Below are 26,459 nucleotides of genomic sequence, written 5' to 3'. Positions count from 1 at the left end.
TGACTGATGCCATCTGCAGCCCTGCTGGGGGCCTGTGAACCGGGAGGGATGCCGAGCAGGCCCCACGCCGTGGCCCTCGCTCTGCAGCCCATCTGGAGCCCAGTGCAGCCCCGCTCGCTCGTGCAGCGGCGGGGAGTGATGACCTGTCCCTGGGCTGCTGGGGCCCCCTGCATGCAGCCCCCGGGCCTCTTAGCAGGCGGGCGGGAGCTGATCCAGCCTCTTACCTACGGAGCTGTCAGTCAGCTGAGGTTGACAGGGTTCTGTGAGAACTATCTTGTTAATTTACAATTTGTGTAGAACTTCTGTTTGTTTTTTTTAATCTTTATCTGTGTGTCAACTCCGAAGAACTTCTGGGGGTCAGAAAGCAGTCACAGGATTTTCCTCTTAATTAGATCGACCCCTTCAATGAATTCCCATATCGACAGACTGTAAACCATTTTAAAAGGTTTTGTGTTTTTTTAGTTTCTTGAAAAAGGATTATTCTTTGAACAGCATGGGTTCCATTTTTAAATCAACCCAGTAGTTTTAAAATGTGGTTTTACAAAATACATAAATATACACACGTAAGTAAAGGTCCGGAGTCTCCCCGCCTGGAGTGTCTGCGGCAGGATGCCAGGGGTGCGGGCCCCTTTTATTCAGAAGTTTCCCTGGGAGGCTCTGATTGCAGAGCGAGGACTGAGGAGAATTCTCTGCAGGCTGGCAGCGTCGGGGGTAGAAACGGAGGGGAACAAATGCACAAGCTGAAACTACTCATTTCCACCTCCGCTTTGGTAAAGGCACTGATCCTCTTCTTTGCATTTGCTTTCACTTGCTCCTAAGCCTCTTTTTCTGTTTTTACCATCGTCACCATGTTTAAGTGCACTAACCAGCAGTGTGAAGTATGTTGTTGTGAACTAGAGCTCCAGAACCTTTTCATCTTGCAAAACTGAAACCCTGTACCCACCAAACAGTAAGGCCCTCCCCCAGCCCCCGGCAAATTGTTGGTGCTTGCTGTCTCTCTGAATCTCACTGCTCTAGGGACCTCACGTGCATGATAGAATCACAGAGCATTTGTCTTTTTGTGACTGGCGTATTTCACTTGGAGTAATGTCCTTGAAGTTCATTTGTCCTGTAACGTGTCAGAATTTTCTTCCACTTTAAGACTGAATAATATTCCACTGTTTGGATTTACCTCATTTTGTTTATTGGTCCATCTGCCTGTGGACACTTGGGCGGCTTCCATGTCTTGGCTATTGTGAATGATGCTGTCGTCAACATGGGTGTGCAAGTATCTCTTTGAGACTCTGCTTTTTAATTCCTTTGGCTATGTACGCAGAAGCGGAATGTCTTATCATATGTTAATTCTATTTTTAATATTTTGAGGAAATGTCATACTGTCTTCCACAGTGGCTGCAGCATTTACATTCCCACCGGCAGTGCACAAGGGTTCCAATTTCTCCACATCCTTGACAACAACGTTTGTTACTTTCTGTTCCTGTTTTGTTTTTTTGAAGTAGTCATCTGATGGGTGTGAGGTAATACCCATTGTGGTTTTGATTTGCATGTTTCTGATAAGGACATTGAGCATTTTTTCATATGCTTGTTGGCCATTTGTATATCATCTTTGGAGAACTGTATATTCAGTGCTTTGCCATTTTTTAATTTGGTTATTTATTTTTTGTTCATTTGTAGGAGTTCTTTATATATTCTGGATATTAGCTTATCACATATGTGACTTGCAAGTATTTTCTCCCATTCTGTAGGTTGCCTTTTTGCTTTGTTGATCGTGTCCTTTGATCTTGGCAGAAAAGTTAAGTTCGATGTAGTCTCATTTGTCTGTTTTTGCGTTTGTTGCCTTTGCTTTTGGTGACACATCCAAGAAATCTTTGCCAAATTCAGTGTCATGCAGCTTTCCCGCTATGTTTTCTTCTAGGAGTTTTATTACTTTAGGTCTTATACTTAGGTTCTTAATCCATTTTGAGTTGATTTTTGTGTGAGGTGTAAGATAAGGGTCCAGTCTCATTCTTTTGCATGTGGATATCTAGTTTTCCCAACACCATTTGCTAAAGAGACTGTCATTTCTCCATTGGTTCAGCACCCTTGTCAGAGATTGTGTGATCATACACAGAAGGGTTTGTTTGTGGGCTGTCTATTCTGTTCCATTGGTCTTTATGTCTTGATGCCAGTAACACACTGTTTTGTTACTGTAGCTTTGTAATATGTTTTGAAATCAGGAAATAGGAGTCCTCCAACTTTTTTTTTTTAAATTGTTTTGATTATTTGGACTCTTGAGATTCCATATGAATTTTAGGATGAATTTTTTTCTGTTTCTGCAAAAAAAAAATGCTGTTGAGATTTTGTTGGAGGTGATGTTGCAGAGTATTGGTTTTAAAATAAGAAGACTTTAAAAAATAAAAATCCCATCAGGAGTTTGCTGGAAAGCTCTTAGCAAAGCAAGAAGCCACGTCAGTAAACACCCAGAAGACAGGACCTGCAGCCTTGCACACGTAGTTCTTGCCTCCCTCGGTGTATGGTCCTGGTATAGGAAAAACTGTAGTTACCAGGTTATACCATGAGTCTGTCTTCACCTAGAACCCCTTCCCAAAGACGCCGTGTGCACAGAACCATCTGGGTCCTGGTGGCTCACGTGTCCTCCGTCCCCCAGACGCCCTAGGGCTTGAAAGACCGTGATCATTGGGGTGAGTTGAGTGGGACCAAGCCCCCTGCCTAGAATACCAGGCTCTCCTGGTCTGAGGATGAGAAAGCATCATCCGCTGCTCACCCTGGGGTGGATGTGTCGGGAAACAGCCCCGGGTCCCAGACGGCACTGCAGTGGTGCCCACGCCGCCCCGGGGTTGACAGAAGACTTTCAGGGGGACAAGGGGTGTGTGATGTGGGCAGGTTGGGCACTGTTTGGGCGGGGGCTGCTCTCTGAGAACGTCATACTGCAGAATTCATCATGGGGACCTTTTTTTTCAAGTTTGCCTGTTCCACCCATCATCTCTGAAACCTGGCCTCTGAGGTGCCCTGACCTCAAAGGACAGCAGTGGTCCTGGCTGGGAAGAGGATGGGGGGGGGCAAGGGGACAAGGGGTGCAGGGGCAGGGTCCCTGCAGGCGCTCATGTCGGGGCCGAGCCGTGTGGGAGGGAGGCTCCCACTGGCAGTGGTGTCTCGGACCCCGTCCCCCGGCTGGCCTCGGCGGGGGTGGTTTCCCTTGACTGTAGTGCAGTGGGTGGCATCACAGACGGTGTGTCTGCAGGGATGGCTCCCCCAGGGGACACGGCCCTGCCGGCCTCTGCTGTGGGGCAGGGGTCGCCTGACCCTGGGGAGTGAGGGTCGCGTGTGGTGACATTCCTCAGGTCGTGCGGAATCCAGACGTTTTGCCGTTCGTGGCCTTAAAATCCACCCTCCGACTGTCACCTCTGGGTCTGTTGTTTATATGCAGGATAAATAAAAACAGAGCAAAAGGCTCTCTTCTCCCACACATTTGTGCCCCTTGTGTCAGCTTTGTTTTATAAGTTTAAAATGTTGTTTATTTTAATATTCATGCTTAACTCTGTCTGAAGAATCAGTCTGCCTTCCAATTTGAATGCTTTATTTGGGACAGATCTTCTCAGAAAGCAATCAGCTTGGTAATCAGACCGTTTCTGATTAGAGGAGAACAGGCCACGTCAGGGGCTGGCATGTTTTTGTTCCAGATTAATGAGACTTTCTATTTTTGTTTAAAGTTCTTCCCATCACAAATGTAAACTAGTTTGTAGGAAGAAGGAAACGTGACAACTAGAATTTCAGCGGAAGACACACGAACACCCGTATGATACGGTCTGATTTTTAGGGGTTCAGGTGTTCAGTGTTTTCCGTGGACGTAACAGACGTGGTTTTGCCCCCCACAGTGGACCAGATCTACCACCTGGCCTCTCCAGCCTCGCCCCCCAACTACATGTACAACCCCATCAAGACGCTGAAGACCAACACCATCGGCACCCTCAACATGCTGGGTGAGTCGGCCTCCCTTATTCTGCAGCTGCTGTCGGGCTGTCTTGGTCCAGCGTCGGTCACTGACTGCTCTGTTTCAGTTTGATCTTGGTCTTCGGCCAGCGCCCCACACCTCCCGTCTCCGTCCGTGCCCTTGGTGTGACTTGATTTGCCATCAGAACTTGTCATGGGGGTCGGTAGTGACATCCCCTGGCCCCCGAGCGGCCGCCCTCCCCTCCTGCGCTTTCCGGGACTCGTGGCGTGTGTGCCTCAGCGGCTCTGATCCGAGATGGGGTGGGTGGACTGAGCCCACGCGGTTTGGGTGGTGGCCCTGGGAGGATGGGGAGAGCGCCCCTCGTGGGGTGGTGGAAGCTGAGCTCTTGGCCCTGGACTGACCGCAGGACTCGCCCTGGAAGCGGGAGGTGAGAGCGAGAGCACCGTCCCAGGTGGCCGCACGTGTGAATCCACGGACAGCTGGCCTGAGACCCGGAGTCTGGGCCGTGTGCACGTGGATGGTTGAAATCAGGCGCTTCAGTTCCCACAGGTTTAGAAAACCAGGGCTTTTGGTTAGGTGCAAAGTGGAAGAGAGGAACCACTTCGTTAAATGTCAGGTAAAAAGTGGATTTAATTATGGAACATTTAAGACAGGTTCCGTAAATGGGTTTGGGAAATAGTGCTGCATTTTAGTTTGAGCGAAGCTGGGAGACGGGCATGAAGGGCGGTGGGGCTGGGCGCTCCGCCTCTTACACGAAGCCCTCGGGGGAGCAGGCTGTGCAGGAAGTGAAGGGTGATTCCTCTGACCCAGAGAGGGCGTCAGCCTGCGGACGGAACAGAGCCCGACCCTGCTCACAGGCGCGCCTGGTGGAGATGCCCCGTTCTCGGCACTGCAAGCGCCTGCCCCCTCTCTCCAGCCACCCAGCTCCTCCTCCACACAGAGCCAGAGGCAGTGCGGGAACAGCCTCATGTGCACGGAGTTGTTCAGAAAGACGACTTGCCTCCCCCAGTCCTGTCCACTGGGGCGCTCAGATGAGGATTACACTCGGGCTTGGCGACCATGGGGGACGGACAGGTTCCCAGAGCAGGCGCCCTGAAGTGCCCTTAGAGCTCCGGCGGGGGGAGGCTCGGGCTGGGGCTGGAACCACGAGTGAAGGCGGCCTGGAGGACTGAAGTGGGTGTGGGGAAGGGTCTTCCAGGGGCGACATGGACAGAGGCTGCAGGGGGACAGTGGCCAGGCTGGAAGGAGACCCAGTGGGACTTGGTTTTCTGAGCGGGGTGCAGTGTCACTAGCTCTTCCGCACTCGGGGCGGGTGCTCTGAGCCTGGGGGGCCCTCCCTCTGCGGCGTCACCCCCTGCCGGCCCTGAGCGCGGCTGCGTCTTGGTGAAAGCTTGTCCAGTTTCAGTGCAAACACTGGCCTCGCCCCGGGAGGGGGCCGCGTGGTGAGGGGTGTTCTGTGACTGTATCCCTGTCAGTATCCTGGCTGTGATGAAGTGCTGCTCTTGCACATTGTTACCGTTGGGGAAGCCGGGCGAAGGGCATCTGTCTGGATTACTTGTAACAACTGCATTTGAACCTACGCTTTTCTACATTGAAAGTTTAATTAAAAAAAAAAAAAAGACCTCAGGATCCTTCGTGACATCCACCGTCCCTGTGCAGCAGCGGGTCTGGCGGGGTCCACCTGGCCGGCGTCTGTGGGGTGGGAACACGGGAGGTGGGCCTGCAGTGCCGTGAGCCTGTAGATTCCACTTCAGCTGCAGCCCGTTTGCCGTTGTCTTCCTCGAGCTCGCCGTGGCGTCTGCACCTTCACCAGCGCTGGTCTCTGTTCTTGCTGTGCATCCTCAGGGCTCCGCCAGGTGCTCCTACACACTCACGCTGGGACCCTTCCGTCTCACCCCCCGACACCCCCGGGATGCCCGCAGCTGGTGTGCGCCCTGAGCCTCTCCCTCCGGTGCACCTGACGGCCCGAGTTGGCCCTCCGCCCTGAGCAGCGCCCGGCGAGTGGCACGGCCGGCCCTTCATCCCGTGGCGTCTGTGCACAGAGGCTCCGTGGGGGAGTCGTTTGGGAAGCAGGGGGTTGCGTGCAGGCGGTGGGTTTCCCTGGGGCAGGGCCTGCTGCGTTGGGACTGTGGGAGCATCTGGAGGACTTACCTGGGCACTGCAGTTGACGATGCTCTAGTCCGTTCTGCATGGAGTGGGGCGAACCCGGGAAGGGCTCAGAGCAGCACGAGGATGCGGCCAGGTGCTCTGGAAGCCGGACCTCAAAGGAGGGAGGGTGTGGGGCGGAGGTGCCCGGACAGGAGACGGGCTCGGGGGCAGCAGGAGACGCCTGGGGCGTGTGGGGAGCGGGGGCAGGCGGCCGACCATTGAGGAGGACGGTGGTGGGGGGGGGCTAAGGCTCGAGGGGCCTTGCGTTCTCCCTGCGGGGGTGGGGTGGAGTTACCTGATGAAATACCGGGTGGTACGTTCGGGCCAAGGAATCTTTATGAAACTACTCAAGTCGTGACTTACAACAAACCCACAGACTCTGCATTTGGCCCTGCTTTCAGTCACAAGTGTCCAGCTAAATACTGTGCTTCTGGAGGTTCATTCGTGCTTCCTTTCCTTACTATTTTAATTTTGGTTCCAAAGTAGATGCAATGAGAGTGGGTAACGGAAGATGCATGGATGATCAGATACGGTTAATACTAAAAAATTGCTTAAATTGGCTACGGAAATGAGTGTGTGCACGCGTGTTTTCCTTGTTCCCTGAAGGTGACGGTGTCCTGGTGTGTGTCTCTCTGCAGGGCTGGCAAAGCGAGTCGGAGCCCGTCTGCTCCTGGCCTCCACCTCGGAGGTGTACGGAGGTGAGTGGGTGTCGCTCCGGCCCCCTGGACGGTTGCATCCCATCTCAGGCGGAGAAGGGACCAGTGAGTCTGCACTCCATTTCCAGGAAGGCCCGGCTGGCTCTTGCTCTCCAGCAGGTGGCAGCAAGGGGCTCCCTCCTCCGGCTGGGGCAAGCCTTTCTCTCCTGCTGAACGACCACGCCCTGAGGACGGTGTCGTGTCACTTTGTCCGCGAGCACCCACCGCTTACCAATCCGCAAGAGTGTCTTTGTTCCACAGGTGCCCCAGAAGTCAGATCCCTGGGGACTTCGCCAGTTTAGCTGGAGCATTTGCTCCAGTGAGAGCAGGGTCCCCCCAACCCCACCGGGAGCTCAGGGGTCGGCTTTAGAGCCTGCTCGGTGGGGAGACGTGTGCTGGTTGCCTCACCTGTAGGAGGATGGGTTTTGGAAGAGTTTTAAGTAGGTGGAGCCAGAAAACCCAGGCGCCTGCTTTGCCCTCCACAGGCCTTGAGGAAGTGAGCGTCCGGAGAGGGCTGAGGGCCACCTGTCCTCTCATGGGGCTTCCTGCTCGGCCCCGCCAGCTGGGCGCAGGGTTCTGGAGAACTGCTTAGTTGACGCAGCAGAAGCCACATGCTAATGCGATGCAATTTTCTCCTTGCGCTACTGTCGCGGAAAGGAAGTGAGAAGGCAACATGGGAAGAGATGGCTTTTTAAAAAATAATAATAATAAGGGAACCAGATGGAAAAACCCATAGAGGCAGCAATTCTACTGACGCAGTTCTGCTCTTTGCCACCCCAGTGGGAAGGCAAAGCACCCACCGCCCCCGGCTCTGGGAGCGGGGCAGGCAGGGGGACCTTTCTTCCCCGTCCCCGTGCTCCCCGCTTCCAGCCTCTGCAGAGGCCCATCGGGTACCCGAGTGGCACCGGGTGGCCCATTGCGTCACGTGTCCCAGCAGCATTGGTGCCGACGCCGTCGGGGCTGCGTCCTTGTCACCGTCTCAGAGTGCTGACGGCACCCGTCCAGGCCCCTGATGTCTTTCCCCCGCCCCCCCCCCCCCCACCACTCAGCTTTGCATCTCTGACGGCAGCTCGCGGTCTTCAAGGCTTGGGAGTGACGTCAGGGTAACCCACGGAGGCCCCCCTGCCCCGGTCTGCAGGCACCCACCTCCTGTGGGTTCCGTGCCTGGTCTGCCAGCCTCCCCGATGCTGAACAGGGGACACAGAGTCCAGACAAGGTGTCCCTCTGCACCCTCGCTTCTGTCGTAGCAAGGTGGTTTTGTGTGTCCTGAGCCTCGGGCTTGTCCGCCTGGACGGTACCAGTCGAGGGGCGGTGCCTGTGCCCACTCTTCTCTTTCTGGTCCTTTGCCACGTTCAGGGTCTCTCTCTGGGAGTCCAGCTTGCCCAGCCCTCGGCAGAAATCCCCGAAGAGGTCTCGCGTCATCAGCACATCCACGTGAAGTCCCGTTGCTGGTTTTCTTCTCTCAGGGCCTGTTTGCCTCTGAGCTGTTCTCCTCAGGGAACTTTAAGCACAGCAGCAACTGTAGAGGTCTGGGTCCCGTCCCGTCCCGGCTCACGTCCCGTCATGCCCACGAGCTTCAGCTCCGACATAAGCAGAAAGGAATTGTGAACCTTATCCAGGTTTCTTGGCAAAGATTTATGCATTTTATAGCATAGTTGTGTAAAATTCCTGCTGTACCGGATAAATCAGGTATTAATTGATTCCAAAAATGCACTTGTGTTAAAAAGAATTTGTGACTAGGGACTTCCCTGGTGGCGCAGTGGTTAGGAATCCGCCTGCCAGTGCAGGGGACGTCGGTTCGAGCCCTGGTCCGGGAAGATCCCACATGCCGTGGAGCAACTAAGCCCGTGCGCCACAACTACTGAGCCTGCGCTCTAGAGCCCGTGAGCCACAACTGCTGAGCTCACGTGCCACAACTACTGAGCTCACATGCCACAACTACTGAAGCCCACGCACCTAGCGTCCGTGCTCTGCAACAAGAGAAGCCACCACAATGAGAAGCCCGTGCACCGCAACGAAGAGTAACCCCCTCTTGCCGCAACCAGAGAAAGCCCGTACGCAGCAACGAAGACCCAACGCAGCCAAAAATAAGGAAAAAAAAAGTCAAGATAATATTTTTAAAAATAATAATTTGTGACTAGGTTTCTTTAAATAGTCCACTCCTCTGGTACATCTTAAAGTGCGATTCATTTACACACCAAAAAAACAGGCGTTGGGAAGTACACAATGCGTGCTGGGGAAAGAGCTCTTTGCATTGCATGCTTGTGCTTAGAGGACCAGGGCCGACCAGGTCCTCAGGTGTGTCACTGAGGCTGTCAGGTAGTTCTGGTGACAGCACAGAACTGTGTGTTCCATTGTGTTCCAGAGAGAGGCTCTTAAAATATTTTCAGTAAGTCCATGCTTTATAAAATTCTATATTTTATAAATGTGAAATTGGACCCTATGTCTTTTCACATAGATGTTTAATTTAGTCTATAGTAATCTAGAAGTTAAGAACAGTTTACGGGAGGGGGGAGACTTAAAATTGAGAGACTTTGCTCTTTGAATTAATTTTTTTTCCTGTAAAAACTGTCATCACTGATACGAGCGGTCAGAATAGCGCGTCCCTCTGGACTGGTTAGAGGTGGACCGAGGGGCGCTGAAGGTGCTCGTCTGGTAGGTGTCTCTCCAGGTGAGATGTTCACCTTGGTCTTTCCCAAGCTCCCTTTTGCACTGTCAGTATCCATTGTTCGTAACGTCTATGAACGGGAACAAAGGGAGACTCTGAAAGCACTTCTTTATTGTTTCCCCGCCCCCGCAGACCCTGAAGTCCACCCTCAAACCGAGGATTACTGGGGCCACGTGAATCCCATAGGACCCCGAGCCTGCTACGACGAAGGCAAGCGCGTCGCCGAGACCATGTGCTATGCCTACATGAAGCAGGTATCCAACGCGGCTCTGGGGCTGGCGGTGTAGACACGGCTTTGTAGACCAGGCCTGTGCTGGAATAAAGCGCCGTGACTGACCTTGCCCAGGGGTGGGTGTTTCCCCAGTTTCCCACTGTCATAAATCAGCGGTGCCATCAGCAGCTTTCCCCATGTGTCTCCTTTTTTGAAAAATGATTTCCAGGCATGAAGCCTTAGGTTTGGAACACCCTCGAGTGACTGGGGTCAGCCTTATTCCTCATCACCCACCAGCAGTTAATGAGAGCCTCTGTTTTCCCAAAGCCTCCCAATCGGTGGAATTTTTTTTTTTTTTTTTTTTTAACTTTTCTTTTTACCTTTCTTTCTGTTTTCTAATGGGTATAATTCATTCTGGCTTTAATATAGGTCTCTTCAGGGATGGTTATTTATACTTACTCTGATTCCCTGCTTCCTTAATCATGGCCGTGCTGGGGCTTGCCTGTGGATCTTTCCAAGTTCCAGATTTGCTCACCTCCACGCTGGAGCAGGTAGAGCCTACAGCCGAGAGGCTGGGGTCTGGGTTCCCACCTGGATCCCCACTGTCTACTCCGGAGACGTGACCCATTGGTCACAGGGCCCTGTCCTGCCTGCCTGAGGGCTGTGCAGGGGCCGATCAGACGTCCAGATGGGGCCCAGCCAGGCCATCCATTGTGCTTGATCAGCTCTGGGACCCTCACAGACATGCCCTTGGAGGGACGTGTAGGTGAATAACCGTGGACGGGGGTGGTTCCAGGACAGGCTGCTGACAGAGGCGTGGTGGCCACACTCTGGGACTCAGAGACGAGCAAGTGTCCATCCTGGAGCAGCCTTCTCAGGCCGAGGGTTCCTCCTGCCGGCCCGCTCGGAGGTCAGCTGGCCACGGGCTTTGTGTGATGGGGGACCCTGCCTGGGTACCCGGTGCTGAGAGCTCACGGCTGGGCTGGGGGCACTGAGCGCCTTGTTTGTTTTTTGGAGGGCAGGTGGCAGAGACTTTTTTCTCTTATATTTTTAATGAAATACCAATATTGATGACCCACAAAATAATCTTGTGCTGAGGTAGGTATTGTTATTTAGGTTTTTCTGCCTTATTTCTTGGCCAGGAGCAGAACTGATTGTTTTCTAAGCCACTTTGGGCAGTTGGCTTGTAGTATCCATTTATTTTAATCAGTTTTAGAAAAGACAAACTATATCATTTTGGAGCCCAGAATATCTTGACCCAGAAGTTTAATAAGATGGTCTCCCAGGTACACAGAACAACCTCTGTGTATGTTGGTGCCTAAGGAAACTAACTCGAGTGTGTGAGGGGACATAATAGGGTTCTCGGCTGTTTCGCTTTCAGTCTGGGGGTGTATTTCATAGTGAGTTTTTGTGTAGGTAAAGCTGGTGGGCAAGTAGGACATTTTCATTGAACTTTTAGTTCTTGTTAAATGATGAGTAGTGTAACTTAATAATGTCTTCCTTAGGGTATGAGCTCATGGTAACTATGGTGTTTAGTAACAGCGTAGCCAACATTTACTGAGCACTGACTGGATGCCAGCACCCGGGGTGTGGGTTCCACTGCACACGTGCTGACCCGGGATCTGTAAGCGCCGTCCAGCTCGTGAGCGCAGGATCACAGCTCCCTCCACACCTGGGGACTGTCAGCGTTTGCATTTCTGCTCGCACAGGTGGTGCTCCCCGTAAGGTATCCTCTAGGAGCCCCGTGTGCGGCCGGCCGGCGGTGGCCGGCGGCAGGGTGTCGCCCGCTGCAGAACGCCTCTGCTGCAGGGGCCCCAGCAGATGATGTCACCTGTGTGCAGAAGTCACCTGGTGGTTAGGGTGACAGTGGGCTTCTCACTGAGGACAGTGCACAGACTGCTCCCCGTCACAGTGTCAGGGCCGAGGGTTGCTTTCGGACACAGGCTCAGCACCTTTTGTGAAGCTCGGGTCTAGGCCAGCAGCACCGTGTAACCTGTGGGTTCTGCTCAGCACACCTGCCCCAGGACTCCCGTCTGCCCAGGGGAGCAGTGCCGTCCGGGCATCTGGAAATGCACCGTGGAAGGCCTGCCCCTGTGGCCTTGGAGGCAGGTGTGGGTCCCGCTCTCCCCACAGTCCCTCCCCCACTCCTGCTGGCTGGCCCTTAGGTCCGGGAGTGACCGTGCCTCTGGCCCTGGTGGCTGGCGGAGTCCTGTCTGGTTCCGGTGGCTGCAAGGCCAACGGGCTGATGCAGGACAGCAGGGCTGGGCGCCTGGGCCTGGGTGGAGGTCCCTGTGGTCTCGCCCGCTTCCGAGTGGCCTTGAAGAAGGCCCAGCGTGAGCTTCACACCTCGCGTGCCTTGTTATTCATGTTGCACGTACTGTGTCCCCTTCTAGGGGGAGCTGTGGGCCCAAGACTGTGACCACAGCTGGGGCTAAGCAGTGCCCCTGCACTCGCTGTCCCTCGTTTGTCCGAGTCGTGCTGAGGGGGGGAACCGTGGGCATCTTCTCTCTCTGTCCACAGGGCCAGACACCACACAGCTGGGGGGTGTTGGGATTCTCGTACTGCAGGTTGCTTTGCCAGGATAGAAAATAAGAAAACACAGATAAGCAAGAAGGAAAAAATACTACCACCCGCGGTCCCATTCAGAGATAAACGGAAGGGAAAAATAGGGCAATTCTTTCACTTGGGATTTTATATTAGCCGCGGCAGGGGGTGAGTCAGAGGCCCTCCTGCCACACTGGGCTGGCCCCTGTGGGCACAGCCCAGTCTGGGGCAGATCAGACCATCTTTGGAGTTCAAACAGCAGAGCGACTGATTTTCAGTATTCCAGCTCTCCTGCTTCAAAACTTTGGCTGTTAGTTTTTGCTATCTGGAGGCAAATGAAAAAATAATGGCCAGTAAAATGGTGAACCATGTGGAATAGAATGCCTTTGGCCTATTTTTAGTTAATTATATTAATAATTTAAAATTTTTTTTAATACATAAAGGCATGTCCCCTCTTAAGTATAAATCATCATTTTATTGAAAAGACCACATATGGTATGTGGATGTATCTTTCTCTGACTAAATTTAATATATAAGGATTGAGAATATAAACAAGATAAATCCAGGGATGAATACACATTTTATAAAAGATTTTAAAGGATTCTCTTCTGGGTTTGTTGTAGTGAATTAAATATCCTAAAATGTATTCAAAGTAGAATTTGATTTCCCAGAAAAATCTATTGCAGGTACATTTCAGGGCACGTTTCTTACATAAAGAGGGGCTCCCTTGAGTCTTCCTCCAGGGGATGGGTTGAGCTGCCAGTTGGGATCAAAGGGCATCGCATCTTTCAGGAACACTTTGAACTTGTCAGAGAAGTTACATTGGGCTCGTCCGTGCCCTTGGACGTGCTGGTTTCATAAACGTGCGGACTTGTCCAGAAGGCTGCGGTCAGCGCTTGTGTGCTTTGGAGCTCGTGGCCCCGCCTGCGTCTGACCCTCAGGGGTCTAAGCCCGACCCACGGGGCTGGGTCTGCGAAACAGGCCGCCATTCCTAAAACCACAGACCGCAGAGCAGAAAGAAAGGAAACTCAGAAACCCTCTCGTCCAGGGCCTTGAGGGTATGGTTTTGTTTTATTTTCTGGCATCAGAATACTTAAAATTAAATGCCTGGTATGCGTATTATACCTTAGTTAACAAAAGTGTTCAGCAACCAGCTAAAGGATGTCAAATGTCCAGTGAGCGGGGTTCACCCCAAGGGGCTAATTAAGCCCATGGCCTGGAACCCCCAGTGCAGGCCTGTTTCTGGTGCCCACTCCCCGCTGGCCGTGCGCTGAGCCTGGGCGTGGCCTGGGCCTAGTGACCGCTCTGGCCTGAATGTTAAGGGTCTGGCGGGACCGTTGAGGGCAATTGCCAGGCAGGCATCCCGCTGTCCCCAAACCTGTGTGGCCTCCCTCTGCCACCACCCAGCGTGAACGGGAACTCGTCTGCACCTTCGGGCATCTTGCTCAGCAGCTGAGCTCTGCCTTCTGTAATGGCCTCGGTCTCGTCCCCAGGCGGGGAGCGGACCCCACGAAGCTATGTTTATGAGGCCGGGGGGAATTGTGTGGTTCAGCCTTCGGGGCTGCGTGACCCCCTTACTTTAGGGATGGCATGTCCTTCTCCTGGGGGCCTGCCGTCTCTGGGGGCTTCCCGCTCTCTGTGTGTCCTGCTCCCTGCAGGCGAACATGTCCTGGGCGCCTCCCTCAGGGCAGGCCTGGCACAGCGGAGAGGGTGTGAATGAGCTTGAGAGCCGGGGCTGCTGGGAAGCCCGTGTCAGCTGCACCTGATAGTCGGGAGGAGCTGCCTGTCCCCTGAGGTCCCGGACCCAGGTGAACAGGTCACAAGAGGCAGGTCCCTCTGCGCTGCAGCTCATGTGTGCAGAGCCCAGTGCTCCTGAGGGAGGGGGCGGGGAGCAAAGCACAGCCCCCCAGGCGCCCTGCCGGCACGCGGCCTGACCGCTGTGAATGTGCTGAGCTTGTCCTCTCTCCTTGGAATAAAGCCAGCTTCACTCACTTCGGATTTTGTCGTCTTAACAAGTGACTGCAGGTGGATACTTGGGAGCTATTTTCTAGTGAGAGCAGCGTCTCTGCTCCTCCCTACCCCACCCCCCGTGTTTGACTTGCTCCCTGGTCAGTTCAGAGGAGAACAGGGTTGGTTTATTCCTGGACCTGGAATGATAGCTCACATCGTAGTCCTAGGAGTCTGAATGCCCATGGGAAGGCTTGACGGTGTATTGCTGGGGCTTAGCAGAGATGTGGCAGCTCCGGTTTCTGAAAGCTACCTGGGCTGGGTCCACGCCTGCCAGCCACTGCACGTCGGCACACGTGGAGACCTGGATGAGACCGCTGTGGGCGGAGGTGGCTGGCAGCTCCAGCCTCTGGGAGGCCTGGTGGGGCCCTAGGGATGCCGCAGCCCATGGCCGTTCACTCGCCGTACTTCTGGTGGAGAAATTCTGTGCTAACTCAGCCCCATCAGCTACGGGTCCCTCAGGTCCCAGCCTGTACCGGCTCTGATACGTAGAGTCAGGAAAGAACTGTGCCGACCAGCAGGACCCCGGCAGCAGCTAAGCTGTCATCACTGGGCCTGTGCTGAGGCTGACTTGTACACGAGCCCCGCCCTCTCCTGCTTCCCCGGCGAGGAGAGACAGACAGCGCGGCCTGGCCACTGAGCCCTGGGGCTCAAGCCCACCCCACCAGCCCTCTGACACCCGGAAATGCACATCTGTTGTCTGATGGGTGATGGATTGCTGTAAGAGTCTGCTGAGTCAGAGTGTGATAGAAACATTTAACTTTTTATCACTGACAAAGTAGTCTGTGAAATTGATAATTAAACGAGATAGTTCGCAGAAGGCTTTCGGGGTTTAAAAAACTATACTTTCCTTGATTACATGTTTGAAAATATGCTTTCCCCAATAACAAAAGTAAGAGATGTTTATCGTAATAAAAATAGAAACATTAAAAGTACAAGCGGGAAAGTCTGTGGAGGTCTGGAACACCCGTTTTTGTAAACAATGTACGTTGGCATCTTCCCAGGCTGTTTAGCTATATATAGCCTGTATCAGGTGCCAGATTGTCTTTGGTTTTTCACTGAACGGATGAGTTTTCCAGCAGAACAGATTGGGGATGTAGTAGGTACAATGTAGCCCTTTCGGAACGCTCACCTGCCCCTCCTTTCCCAGGACAAAGCGCTCTCTTGTTTTTCTTCAAATCAGCTATTAAACATTCACGAACATTTAAATCTCTGTTGAGTGATAAAGTTATACAGAATATTACGTGAAAGAGATGATGAAAGAGATGCATAGCCTGGTCCTAGTTAAGAAAGTAGATATTTATTTACTGGGGAAGAATGTATACCCATCATTGTTGTACCGTTGCACTGTTTTACACTGTCTCTCAGGTTTCTGCAGCACGTTTCATGCCGGGGGCCTCAAGGTGGTGGGAACCGGGGCTCATGTGAGTTTGGTGTAACTTGCAGCCTCCAGATTTGATTACAGGGAACACAGCATCTCATCAGGACGGAAAAGCGCCTGTGTCTGGAAGGAAGAGCAGAGGTATCTGTGGGGCGCCGGGGCCGCAGGGCTCACCCTCTTCTGTGTTGCAGGAAGGCGTGGAGGTGCGCGTGGCCAGGATCTTCAACACCTTCGGACCCCGAATGCACATGAACGACGGCCGGGTGGTCAGCAACTTCATCCTGCAGGCGCTGCAGGGGGAGCCGCTCACGGTGGGTGGCGGGCGGGCGCGGGGGGAGTGCGTCCGATCGGGTGTGTGGGGGGGGTGCCTGCCCTGAAGTCAGGAGTCCCCGCTGCCCTTGGAGGGAGGGAGGGAGGGAGGGAGGGGGCGGTGCGTGGAGGGAACACACGGGAGCCGTGACCCTGGACGGGGCTCAGGTCACCCTGCTCCCTGAGCTGCAGACACCCTGGTGCCTCGGGCTCAGGGCCTGCCTGCAAAGGCCTCTCCCGCCGTGCTCTTGGCCCATGACTGTGCCCAGGGGCGTCTCTGTCCACAGGGTGCCTCAGGGTGCCCCTGGGTGAGGCCCCAGGCCTGGTGGAGGGCCTGGCACGGCCGGACCCTGGGGTTGTCAGGGCTGAGGTCAGGCTACGCCCCTGGTGGTTGAAGGCTCCCGTGTAGTCCGCGGTTCCGGGACCCTCAGTGTGGTCTCCCCCCAGGTGTACGGATCCGGGTCGCAGACAAGGGCCTTCCAGTACGTCAGGTAAGACCCCCAGGCGGGCGAGGACCGTCCAGTCACGTCTGGGTCACTTGCTCGTTGTGCTGTGTTCATTCCGGTGAAGCAACTGGGTTGACGTTAGTTCTGCCCTTCCTGTGGGCGGTGTCCCCCCCCCCCCCCCCCCGCTCCCGGTTCTCTGCCAATAGAGGTCGGATGTGCTGGTCTCCTGCTGCCACCTAGTGTCTTGTCGGCCAACCTGCCGGCCCCGAGGGTCACCCAGGGCCTTCAGTTCAGGCCAGTGAGGTGATGGCCTCAGGCATCCAGCACACCTGCAGATGCCGAAATCAGACCCTTTAGACGTGCCTTCTGGGGTGGACGAGGTCGTCATCATTAAGAAGGTCAAGAGGCCTAATGTTGATAAATTTTGTGCCCAAACTAAATGCAGATAAAAATATTTTAAGAACTTTGTTGAACAGTCTCACACGGTCATATTTACTGTTTTCTTGGTAGTGCTCCTCAATCCAGTTTTTTGTCGGCCAGTTCGGTTGGTGGCAAGTTTTAAAGTGCGGTTTGGGTTCTGAGAGAAGAGTTATTATATGAGCAGTTAACATCTACCGAAATATTTTCCCACGTGGCACAGTGATAGTGAATTCTGCACAGGTTTGCGGTGTCCTCAGTCATTGGAAAATCTAGCTGTATGTTTTGGGACCGTATACTTGCACTTTTCAGTACAAATACCCTGGACTGCCTGTCCATCAGAAAATGCTGTCCCCTGGTGCCTGCGGCCACCCCAGGGATGCTGTCAGGCGAAGTGGTGGCAGGTCTTGGGGGGCTCCCACCCCACCTCGGCCCGAGCAACCACACGATTTTTGCCTGGTTTAAAAGAAAAAAAAAAAAACACAAAACACAACCACTGTAGATTTTTTTTTTTCCCTGCAAGTGTTTGTGAATTTTCACATTTAGTCCAAAAGAAAGCTGAGTAAGTGTCTTATAATGAACAGTGGTTTTTCTCTCCCCATCAGTTAGTATCTTGCCCAGCAGGGCAAAAGCCTGGGACCATCACGTCACTGGCCCACTTTGTTGCCCAAATAGTCTAAGAAGGGATTCAGCCAGGAGCTAGCTGGCCTGTTCTCATGTCAGAGCACTTAACCCGGGAGCCGTGCGCTGCAAGGAAGTGATGGCGGCCCGTGTCTGTGTGGGGACCATGCTCCTGGGATCCTGCGCTCGGGTACCGTCTTCTCATCGTGACACGTGTCCAGCCCAGCCCGCCTGCCCTCCCCCGGATCCCGTCTGCGCACTTTCTCGAGGTGGGGGGGTCTTGACGTCTCAGTCACGTTGAATCTTCTCCAACAGCCTCATCAAGGCCCCCAGACTCCTCCAGCCGTACCATCTCATGGAGTATTCCAGAGACTGTGCAGTGAAAGGGGCATCAGTTACAACCCGTTCTTACTATTTCAAAGGCATCAGATACAAAATTCATTTAAAGTAGCCTCTCAGGTGCTTGTTTTTTGCTGGTGATTAAAATCTTTTAAGCATCGGGTGGTGCACGGGCTGCACTCCATCCCCAACAGGACGTGCCTCGCTGGCCAGCCTGTGCGGTCCACGCGCCCCGTCACCGACCCAGACACCAGGGTGCATCCTGGAAGGGACCTCAGTGGTGTCACTAAAAGTGGTGTTGGGGGCCCTTCGGGCAAACCCTTTCTTCGTGAGGCCGTGCCGTCTGCTGGTCTCACATCTTGAGTTAGTGGGCTCTGACGTGCTGAGGTTCCCTGACTTCACCAGACTCGGGGAAGGAGCTTTCCTGGCTTTCGCTCTCCGTTGTTCAAGGCTTGGCTGAGAGAGTTAACTTACCAACGCTGGGCTGTTTTAAAGAAGCTATTTTGTAGAAACTGAGGCTCTTCTACTTCACAGTTAAAAATGCACAACGTTTGGATCTGTAGTTACTGAACTAAATTACCCATTTCCAAAATCCACGGTTGCCCTGCGGCAGCGTTGCACCGTTTCTGGGTGACCGTTGCGGTGTCTGGGTGGCGTGTGCGCTGACATCCTGGCATGACTGCGCTTGGTGCTCTCGTGGCCAGGTTACGTCCTCACCCCATCACGGAGGCATGCTGTGTTGTCTTAAAAAGTCACTTTGTCAAAATGACACTTTTAAAGAGCTTCAGGTTAAATGGATGTGATCTGTGCACTTTGGGCCTTAAAAGTTGCCAGTTTTTTGCATAAAAGATGCATGCCCCTCCCCCCAGGATGATTACATAAGTGTCCGTCACCTTCCAGCTTAATATGGACCCCCCCCCCCATTAAAAATGTTTGTGGATGCTACCGAATGGCACATTTTAACGTCTTTTCCAAACATGCAGAGATGTGTGCTGTCAGAGGACGCGTTGGGATGTGGTCGTTAACGGCCATAGTGATGAAGGGACTTTTTGCCAGTTTCTAGAAGCGAGGAATCTAAAGTCAGCGGTTCTTTGCATCTGTGCTTGATCCGTGAGAGCAGAACGGACTTTAGGCGTGTTCCTACAAAATGCCCATTGGCTGTAAGCAAAAACCCAGAAAATCATTTGTTTGCTAAATTACCCCCCCCCCCCCCCCAAATTGTTTTTCAGTGAAAAGGAAAGCAAAACCTGCGGTTTTCTTTTGGAAGTTTAGCACAGTAACCTGCTCCTTGCTGGTTACGGCGGAGGAGGGGAGAGCGTTCCAGGCGGCCGCGTTTGCATCCCCGGAGCAGCGCCCGCCCTCACAGCCTCGTGAGGCACAGCTGGTGAAAGTGACCTAGTAAAGTGCTCGTGTAGCAGCGAGGTGTCATGTTTACGAAGTCACTTGTTTTTGACAGAACCACCCTTTAACGTTTCTGAAAATAAGAACCAAACCTTGGTAAGCGGAAGTTCGCCTCTTGACCGTCACCCTCACGGCCCGCTCGCTCGCCATCCGTCTGCAACACCCAGACGCCCCCGCCCGTCCCATCCGGGTGCTGGGGTTCCTGGGGGGAGGTGAGGGGCCAGACGTCCAGGGAGCTGGTTTCAACACTCAGGGTTGTCTGGCTTTCTCTGTGAGTTGCCAGTATGAGACTTACATACTGGAGTTCTTTCATTGCAGGAGACCTTATTTTTTAAAAAACCATCTGCTTTTCCATATGGGCCGACTACCTGGGTTCCCGTTAAACATGGACTTTCCTCAGAAACTTGCATAAACGCCATCTTTTTTGGGGTGTGTGCCTACCTTACTTTCATTTTTTAATTGCTGAAGGGTTTCAGAAATACACAAAGCAGAGAGCTCAGCCCCATCACTGAGCTTGCGTCCCGCTCAGCCGCGTGCCGACGCCCGCCCGCGGAAGGCGGATCCCAGACGCCACGCCATCCCATCCGCGAACACTTGAGCGTCCTCTGCGCCCTCTCACGCGCAGGGTTTCGTTCTGACGTCCAGTCTCCCACGGGGGTTTTGGTTTCCTTCCGGGAGGTGGGCGGCTCGTGCCCGGTGCTCGGCGTCTGCGGGCCCCGGCGGGCAGCTGAGCGGCCGCGCCTCTCTTCCAGCGACCTGGTGAACGGCCTCGTGGCGCTCATGAACGGCAACGTCAGCAGCCCCGTCAACCTGGTGAGTCCCTCCCCGGCCGGCCGGTTCCCGCTTCGCTCGCTCCGTCAGCACGCTCAGGGCACGTGCCTGTCTGCTGCTTGCCCAGTACGAGAGGGAGATACACGGAATAGAACAAAACGGGAGTCCACAGAGAAGATCTGGGATAAACTAACCCTGTTCCGTCCACCGGAAGGGCCAGGTCCAGAAATTCGTGGAGCCTTTGGTGGTTGTAGGTGACATTCTGTGTGTCCTTTGCCCATCACTGAATGTGCAGTTGGTCTCGATCAGGCTTGCTTTCCGGGGCTGTAGAAGATGGAGTGGCTAGGAGAGTTTCCCTCACTGTCATGTCTGTGAGCGCCCAGACGCCCTTCGTGCCGCTTCCTCCCTCACTTCCTGCAGCCCAGACGCTCCCGGGAGGGATCGGGAGCTGGTTCCGCCTGATCTCTGATCCAGCCTCGCTCACTCTTGGTGCTGGAGGATGTGTTTCTCTGCAGAGCAGTTTGTCCTGTCCTTGGCCGGTTCTCACTGGCAGAACGTTTTTCCTTCTGTTTAGAGGTAAAAACCTCGTCCTCTGTGTGCCTGCCCACGGGCCTGCCTTCTCCGTGGGGACCCCCCCAGAGCTGGTCTGTGCCGCTGTGATGTGACAGCTTCCCCAGGACTTCCCCAGTCTCCTCTCCAGCTCTTCCGGGGATCAGGTTGGGCTAGAGCCCTCTGACCCTTTTGGTCACTGTCTCCTGAATGGTTTCATTCCATCCCGTTTAAAATGTGAGGTGTCCAGTGTAGACTGCCCGTCATTCTAGACGGTCCGCTTCTGCTGATGGCAGCTGACCCGAGCCCCCGTACCCCCCCCTCCCCGCATTGGGGGAGCCCCGCCCCTCTCACCACCTCGGCCCCCTCCCCTCCCTGGGAGGGGCTCAGCTCACAGGTGTGGACGTGCTTGCTCATTGCTTGAAAGCACTTCACTCGCAAACCGTTCCGTGTACTTTTCTTCATGACCAGCAGTCTGAAGCACGCTCTGGAACGTTCATTTCTCCTGGGTTGGGCGGGAGTTCCTACCAACGGCGAAGGACGGGCCCTGGAGAGGTCCACTCCCTGTGGGACCTTTGACCAATTCATGGGTACCGGCGGCCGCAAGCACCCAGCCAGCGCTGTTGTCATGCACTTTCGAAGAAACAGGCGGTTAAATAGCATAAGCCGTGTCTCGTGATCCTCACTTCATCTTGAGCCTTCACCGCCCTTTACCCTGTGTTCTCACTTCTCGCCCTTCCAAGTGTGCGTCTTAACCAGTGGTCGCCCCAAGCAACCACTCCCCGCGTTAGTGCCGCGTCCTTCTTGCCCCTCGGCACAGAGCCGTGCTGGAGTGTCCGACTCCTGTAGAAACCTGTCTTGTTTAGGGGCGTGTCTGCCGGTAGCCCCGGGGTGCTCATAATTAGGCCTAAGGTCCCTTCCTGCCTCTTTGACCTTTGGTCTCAGACGAAACCAGGAGATTGGGGATGAAGAGTGTTGGGACGTAGAGTTGCCAGACTTCACGGTGCTCTCTCCCGACGGGACGAGCAGGCTCGGGGAGGGGCTGGGCCGCGGCTGCTGGAAGGTAGGGCGGCAGGAAGAGGCGGAGGGGCGTTCAGAGGCCCCCAAAGTAAGCCCGCCGTAGAGCCACATCCTGGGTCTCGCACCGGCTGCCCAGGGCCCCCCCTGCGAGCGCGCTTCGCGTCTGTTGGGACTCCTGGCCAGGCTCACGCGTCTTCATTACCGAGGGGGCAAGCAGGGCGCCCCCAGTGGGAAGCAAGAGTGTCCTGGGAGAGCTAAGCTCGCAGAACCAGGCTTTCTTGCAGAGCGACACCGAGCCTACAGTACCTTTGCATCTGGAAACCGTCCCGTACCTGGGCCAGGGGACGCAGCGCCCTGATGCGCCGCTACACAGGCGGGCGTCTGCTGACCCTGCCCAGCCCCCGGCGTCGGGGACGGCGTGCGCGTGGGGCGGGAGGGCGTGCCGTCGCCGTTGCGTTTACACCTCTAACCAGAGACCTTTCTTCCTTAGGGGAACCCGGAAGAACATACGATCCTGGAATTCGCTCAGCTAATTAAAAACCTCGTTGGTAAGTAGGACAGAGGCCTTCCTGCGTGTGAGCGGCTGCGCTTACCCTGTTGGTTAATAACGCCTCGCCTGTACGGTGGGTAATGAATACACGCTAATTGAATTGGATGAGAAGCAGAACTTGCTCGGGAGCGCCTCACCGCTTTGTAATTCTAAGCGACGGAAAGATGAAGGGGTGCGGGGGAGGGGGCCAGCTTTGTGCGCCCTTGTGACAGAAGGCCTGTGTGGAGCAGAAATGGTACGTCTGTCCTCTGTGCTCGAGACGTGATTGTGGTCGGCAGTTCTGCCCAGGTGACCACTGTCTGGTTCCAGACGCCAGCTGGGCCGAGCACAGGATTTCAGGGAGCAGGAGAGCGACACCGGGGCTTGTGTGATTCTGGTGGAATCTGGTGGCGAGTTTTAGGTTCCGTGTGCAGTTCTGGCCAGCCTGGCTGCGGGGTGTTGCAGGCGGTGTGGACACTGGGCCTGGCCCCCGAGAGGGCGTGCTCTTAAGCTATGAGAAGTCTGTGCGTTTTCAGCCAGCCGTGGGCTGCCGGTGTCTACGGGCTGTGCCCTTGGTCACAGGGTCAGGTTCCTGGGGCTCGGGTTGGGGGGTGTCTGCTTCCCAGGGTTGATCAAGAAATCAGAGTCCAGACACAGCCAGATTGGAGTGGGGTTGGCTAGACCAGGCGAGCGTGATGTGGGCCTGTCTAGACCCTACGCTTAGCAGGCTGGATTCTCTGCAGTTGTCCTTCCTGGCACTGGCCAGTCGGACAGGACAGGGGATGGTCCTCCTGAGATGAAAACTGCAGCATCTTCATCACCGTCAGGCACTTGTTAGAAATGCAGAGTCACACACCCTGCCCGGGTCTCCCGGATCAGAATCTGCGTTTTGCCAGACTCCTCGGGTGGTCGTGCTCACGTTGAAGTTGAGAAGCTTGTCTGAAGCCTGGGTGGATGGCTGTGTAACACATCGACCCAGACCACTGGCTTCAGACAGCAGCTGTTTTATTCGCTCCAGATTCTGTGACCAGGCCTGGCCAGTGGTCACTGGGCTGGCTTCGTTCTGTTGGTCCTAGGAAGCTGGACCGGCCGGGCTTCTGTCCTTCTGCTTGAGGTCTGTCCGGCAGGGTGGCTGGACATCTTTTGTTGGCTCAGGGTGGCTCTGGCAGGGCTTAGGTGGCAGGCCCTCGGAAGGTGTCAGCCTGGGCTGGCCGATGGTCACTCCCCGGCACTCTGCCCGTTAGACGGGCTGGAGGGAGCCTGGCTGCAGGTGAGGGGCTCCCGCAGGGTGTGAACGCCTGGGGGTGGCTCATCGGGGCGTCAGGGTCACAGCCCCCCTGGCGGCAGCGGGCACGCGGCTGTGTTGCTGAGGGGGGTGGTGTGCGCGGGGCCTGCCCCCTCCTTCCCCTCGGGGTGGTTCAGGCCGGTGTCCTGCCCTCGGCAAGCGCCGTGCGGCCGGCGGCACAGTCCCCTGGTGGGGGCCCGAGGTGACTTGGGACACAGTACTCCATCTGCACCTGTGTACCTGGCTGGCGGGCCTTTGGTGTGTGTGGTGAGTCGCGTCCCAGTGGTTCCTGATTCTCTTCTTACCTTTTTTTTTTTTTTTTTCAACACTACAGGCAGTGGGAGTGAGATTCAGTTTCTCTCCGAAGCCCAGGATGACCCCCAGAAAAGGAAACCAGACATCAAGAAAGCGAAGCTGATGCTGGGGTGGGAGCCCGTGGTAAGTGGTTGGGGGGGGGGGGTCACACTGCCCTATGGAGAAGGCCTCCCACCCCCGTGCCGTGTCTGTTTCTTGGGGGTGCTGCTGTGTGGGGCGGCCTGGGGGCTTGGGGGTCGGGGTGGCCCCAGCAGTGTCTTCTCCAGGCCCACACGGGGCTTGTAGCCTGTGTCCCTCGTCCTCTGTTACGGGGAATGGCTTGGCCCCAGGTAGCCCTGCTTGGCCTCCGTCCACTCAGCCAGGGTGTCATGGACGTGCAGGGCCGGCCATGATGCCCGCGACGCGGGCGAGCTCATCCACCCCGGTTCCCGTGCAGGCGGAGCCGGGTGGGAGTGTGAGGGGCTGGAGGGGGGAGACCGCGGGCCTCCCCACCTTTCTGTTGCGCTTGGAGTCCATCAGCCTGGTGGGTGTGGCCTCGCCAGGCTGGGGATGCCTGTCCCCGAGGCTGACGGTCCCCCGGGGCTGGGCGTGGCTGCTGCATTCCTTTCTTTCAGGTCTCAGTTGAGAGGTCATGTCCGCAGAGAGGACATGGGCAGCTGATTCGGTTTCTGTTTCCTGTTTGCTGCAGGGCAGCTCTAAACTATGAGGCTTCCCAGGTCATGGGTCCCTTGTAGGTCCCCGGGGGTGAAAGTACAGAGAGTAAGTAAGTGTCACCCAGAGAATCAGGCATGTGGATTGGATACGGATGCTTCCAAGCCTCTTCCTCCGTGGAGACTTCTGAGAGAAGGGCGCACGTGGGCATTATTCTTAGGGTGCCTTTTGTGACTGATTCAAACTGGAACAGACTCCCAACCTGCAGGAGGAAGTGTGGGTCTCTGGGGCTGCAGCTCGTTCAAGTGCAGTCTGTCAGGGTGCATAGCACAGGCGCAGACAGCCTCGGGGGACCCGGCCACGCCCCTCATTCTTGCTCTCTCTTTAAATAGGTCCCGCTGGAGGAAGGGTTAAACAAAGCAATTCACTACTTCCGGAAAGAACTCGAGTACCAGGCGAATAATCAGTACATCCCCAAACCAAAGCCCGCGAGAATAAAAAAAGGACGGACGCGCCATAACTGAAAACCTTGCCTTTTGGGACGGGAGATGCCCTGTTTCACACTTGACGAGATGTGTTTTTCTTTTTCTTAAAAGAAAGACTTAAACAGGTATCATGAAGAACAAACTGGAATTCATTCTGAAGCTTGCTTTAAGAAATGGATGTGCCTAAAAACTCCCCTAAAAAAACTGCAGATTTTGCCTTGCACTTTTTAAATCTGTCTTTTTATGTAAAACAGCATTGATGCATCTCTGCGTATTTTCAAATTTTTTACCTTGCCGTGAGAGCCTATGTCGTGACTGTCATCGACAGTTTTATTTACTGGTTTCTTTGTGAAGCTGAAAAGGAACATTAAATGGGGTGATTAAATGCTGATTTATTTATAAAGTGGGTACTTATAAATGAGACGTTACACTATGCACAGAGGAGAAAAAGCAGACCAGCAGTATTGTCAGGTAGGTGGGTGGCGTACCGCATTAATTCTCGGGCAGATAAAAAAAATTCTGTTTGAGAGCTTTATGTTTCTTCTAATTCAGAATTTTTCCAACGTCTAGTTTTTAGTTGCAGACTTGACTTTGAAATGTCTCTGTTGGTTATCGCAATCCAGGATATTTGAAATCAATCACTACTGTGTTGTGCTGCATATGGTGGGGGTGGGGAGTTAACATATTCTTGGTTAACAGTGGTTAAATATGCTATTTTAATAAAATATTGAAACTCACTCTCAGTTTTAAAGGTTGGCTTTGCATGGTGCATCATCAGATGGCTAAGAAAAATACTGGAGAATTTAATTTTAAAGAAAATTCTGTAACTATCCAGGTTGGTATAATATGTAACTTGATGAGTGGACAGTGGAAACATTTCTGTGCTGCTGGGGCTGAATCTGTGCAAACGGTGTTCACTGCAGTGTGGAGAGATTTTCAGGTCTCACCCAGGGTTAGAATCATTGTGTGTCCTTCCCTGGAAGCATGGAGCAGATGGAGAAAAGGAAATGTCATTAGTGGCCTGTGGAGTAGAAACTGAGAGCCTTCATTTTCACTAAGAAGAGTTCTTCCAAGGTTTAGTGGTAGGGCTTACTGGTAGGGTTTTTAAATTCCTTTGATAACAAATGGAAGAACACATAGGAAGTTAGTTAAAGCTACACATTTTCGAGTCAGTTGGCTCCACGTGGTAGTGACAAATGCTGCAAGGACACCAAGGGGATAAAAGCATCAAGCAGGGGCACTGCGCTCGTCTCCATACTCACCAGGGTAAACTAGGCTTGCCTGTCTGTCCTTCTAAATCTCCTAAGGATGTCTGTTTTTTTAATTGGACGTGTTTTTCCAATCAATCAATCAGAATCTCTGGGGTCAGACCAAGGAAGCTGTGGTTTTGTTTTATTTGTTGTGCTAAGGTCCCCAAAAGATTCTGGAACTGAAGGTCGATGCTTGAGTGGACATGGTGTGAGAAGGAGAGGACTCGGGATGCCTTCTTATATTTACTTGTCATTATTTGGGCCTGAACTAAGTGACACCATTTACTGAGAGGGGGTGAACGGAAACTTGTTTGGGAGCCACTAACAAACAGTGACGGCCAGGCACTGAGGAAAGGGTGTAGGCATGGAGGGAGTTTGGTGGAGCTCAGCTGTGCAGTGCAGGTAGGGAGAGCCCCAAAGCCCCAGGCTCCAGAATTCTCTTACCTCGTTACTTGCTATATCTAGAAT

General features: G+C 54.1%; 1 protein-coding gene across 3 annotated transcripts in view; it reads left to right on the top strand.

Moving 5' to 3' along the window:
* UXS1 (UDP-glucuronate decarboxylase 1) overlaps positions 1-25,484 on the top strand; it is a 79,818-nt gene extending 54,334 nt beyond the window's left edge. For all 3 annotated transcript variants that reach the window (XM_068564570.1, XM_068564569.1, XM_068564571.1), the window contains 9 exons: positions 3,873-3,977; positions 6,736-6,795; positions 9,593-9,714; positions 15,795-15,914; positions 16,360-16,403; positions 19,889-19,949; positions 21,967-22,024; positions 23,625-23,728; positions 24,649-25,484. In XM_068564570.1, the coding sequence (XP_068420671.1) occupies positions 3,873-3,977; positions 6,736-6,795; positions 9,593-9,714; positions 15,795-15,914; positions 16,360-16,403; positions 19,889-19,949; positions 21,967-22,024; positions 23,625-23,728; positions 24,649-24,780 (806 nt within the window). In that variant the 3' untranslated portion in view covers positions 24,781-25,484. The remainder of the gene's footprint in view (positions 1-3,872; positions 3,978-6,735; positions 6,796-9,592; positions 9,715-15,794; positions 15,915-16,359; positions 16,404-19,888; positions 19,950-21,966; positions 22,025-23,624; positions 23,729-24,648) is intronic.
* The last annotated feature ends 975 nt before the right edge of the window (positions 25,485-26,459 follow it).

Source organism: Eschrichtius robustus, chromosome 15 (genome assembly GCF_028021215.1).
Source record: "Eschrichtius robustus isolate mEscRob2 chromosome 15, mEscRob2.pri, whole genome shotgun sequence".
NCBI lineage: Eukaryota > Metazoa > Chordata > Mammalia > Artiodactyla > Eschrichtiidae > Eschrichtius > Eschrichtius robustus.
The sequence above is the reverse complement of the archived record's forward strand: the minus strand, read 5'-3'. Positions and strand labels throughout refer to the sequence as shown.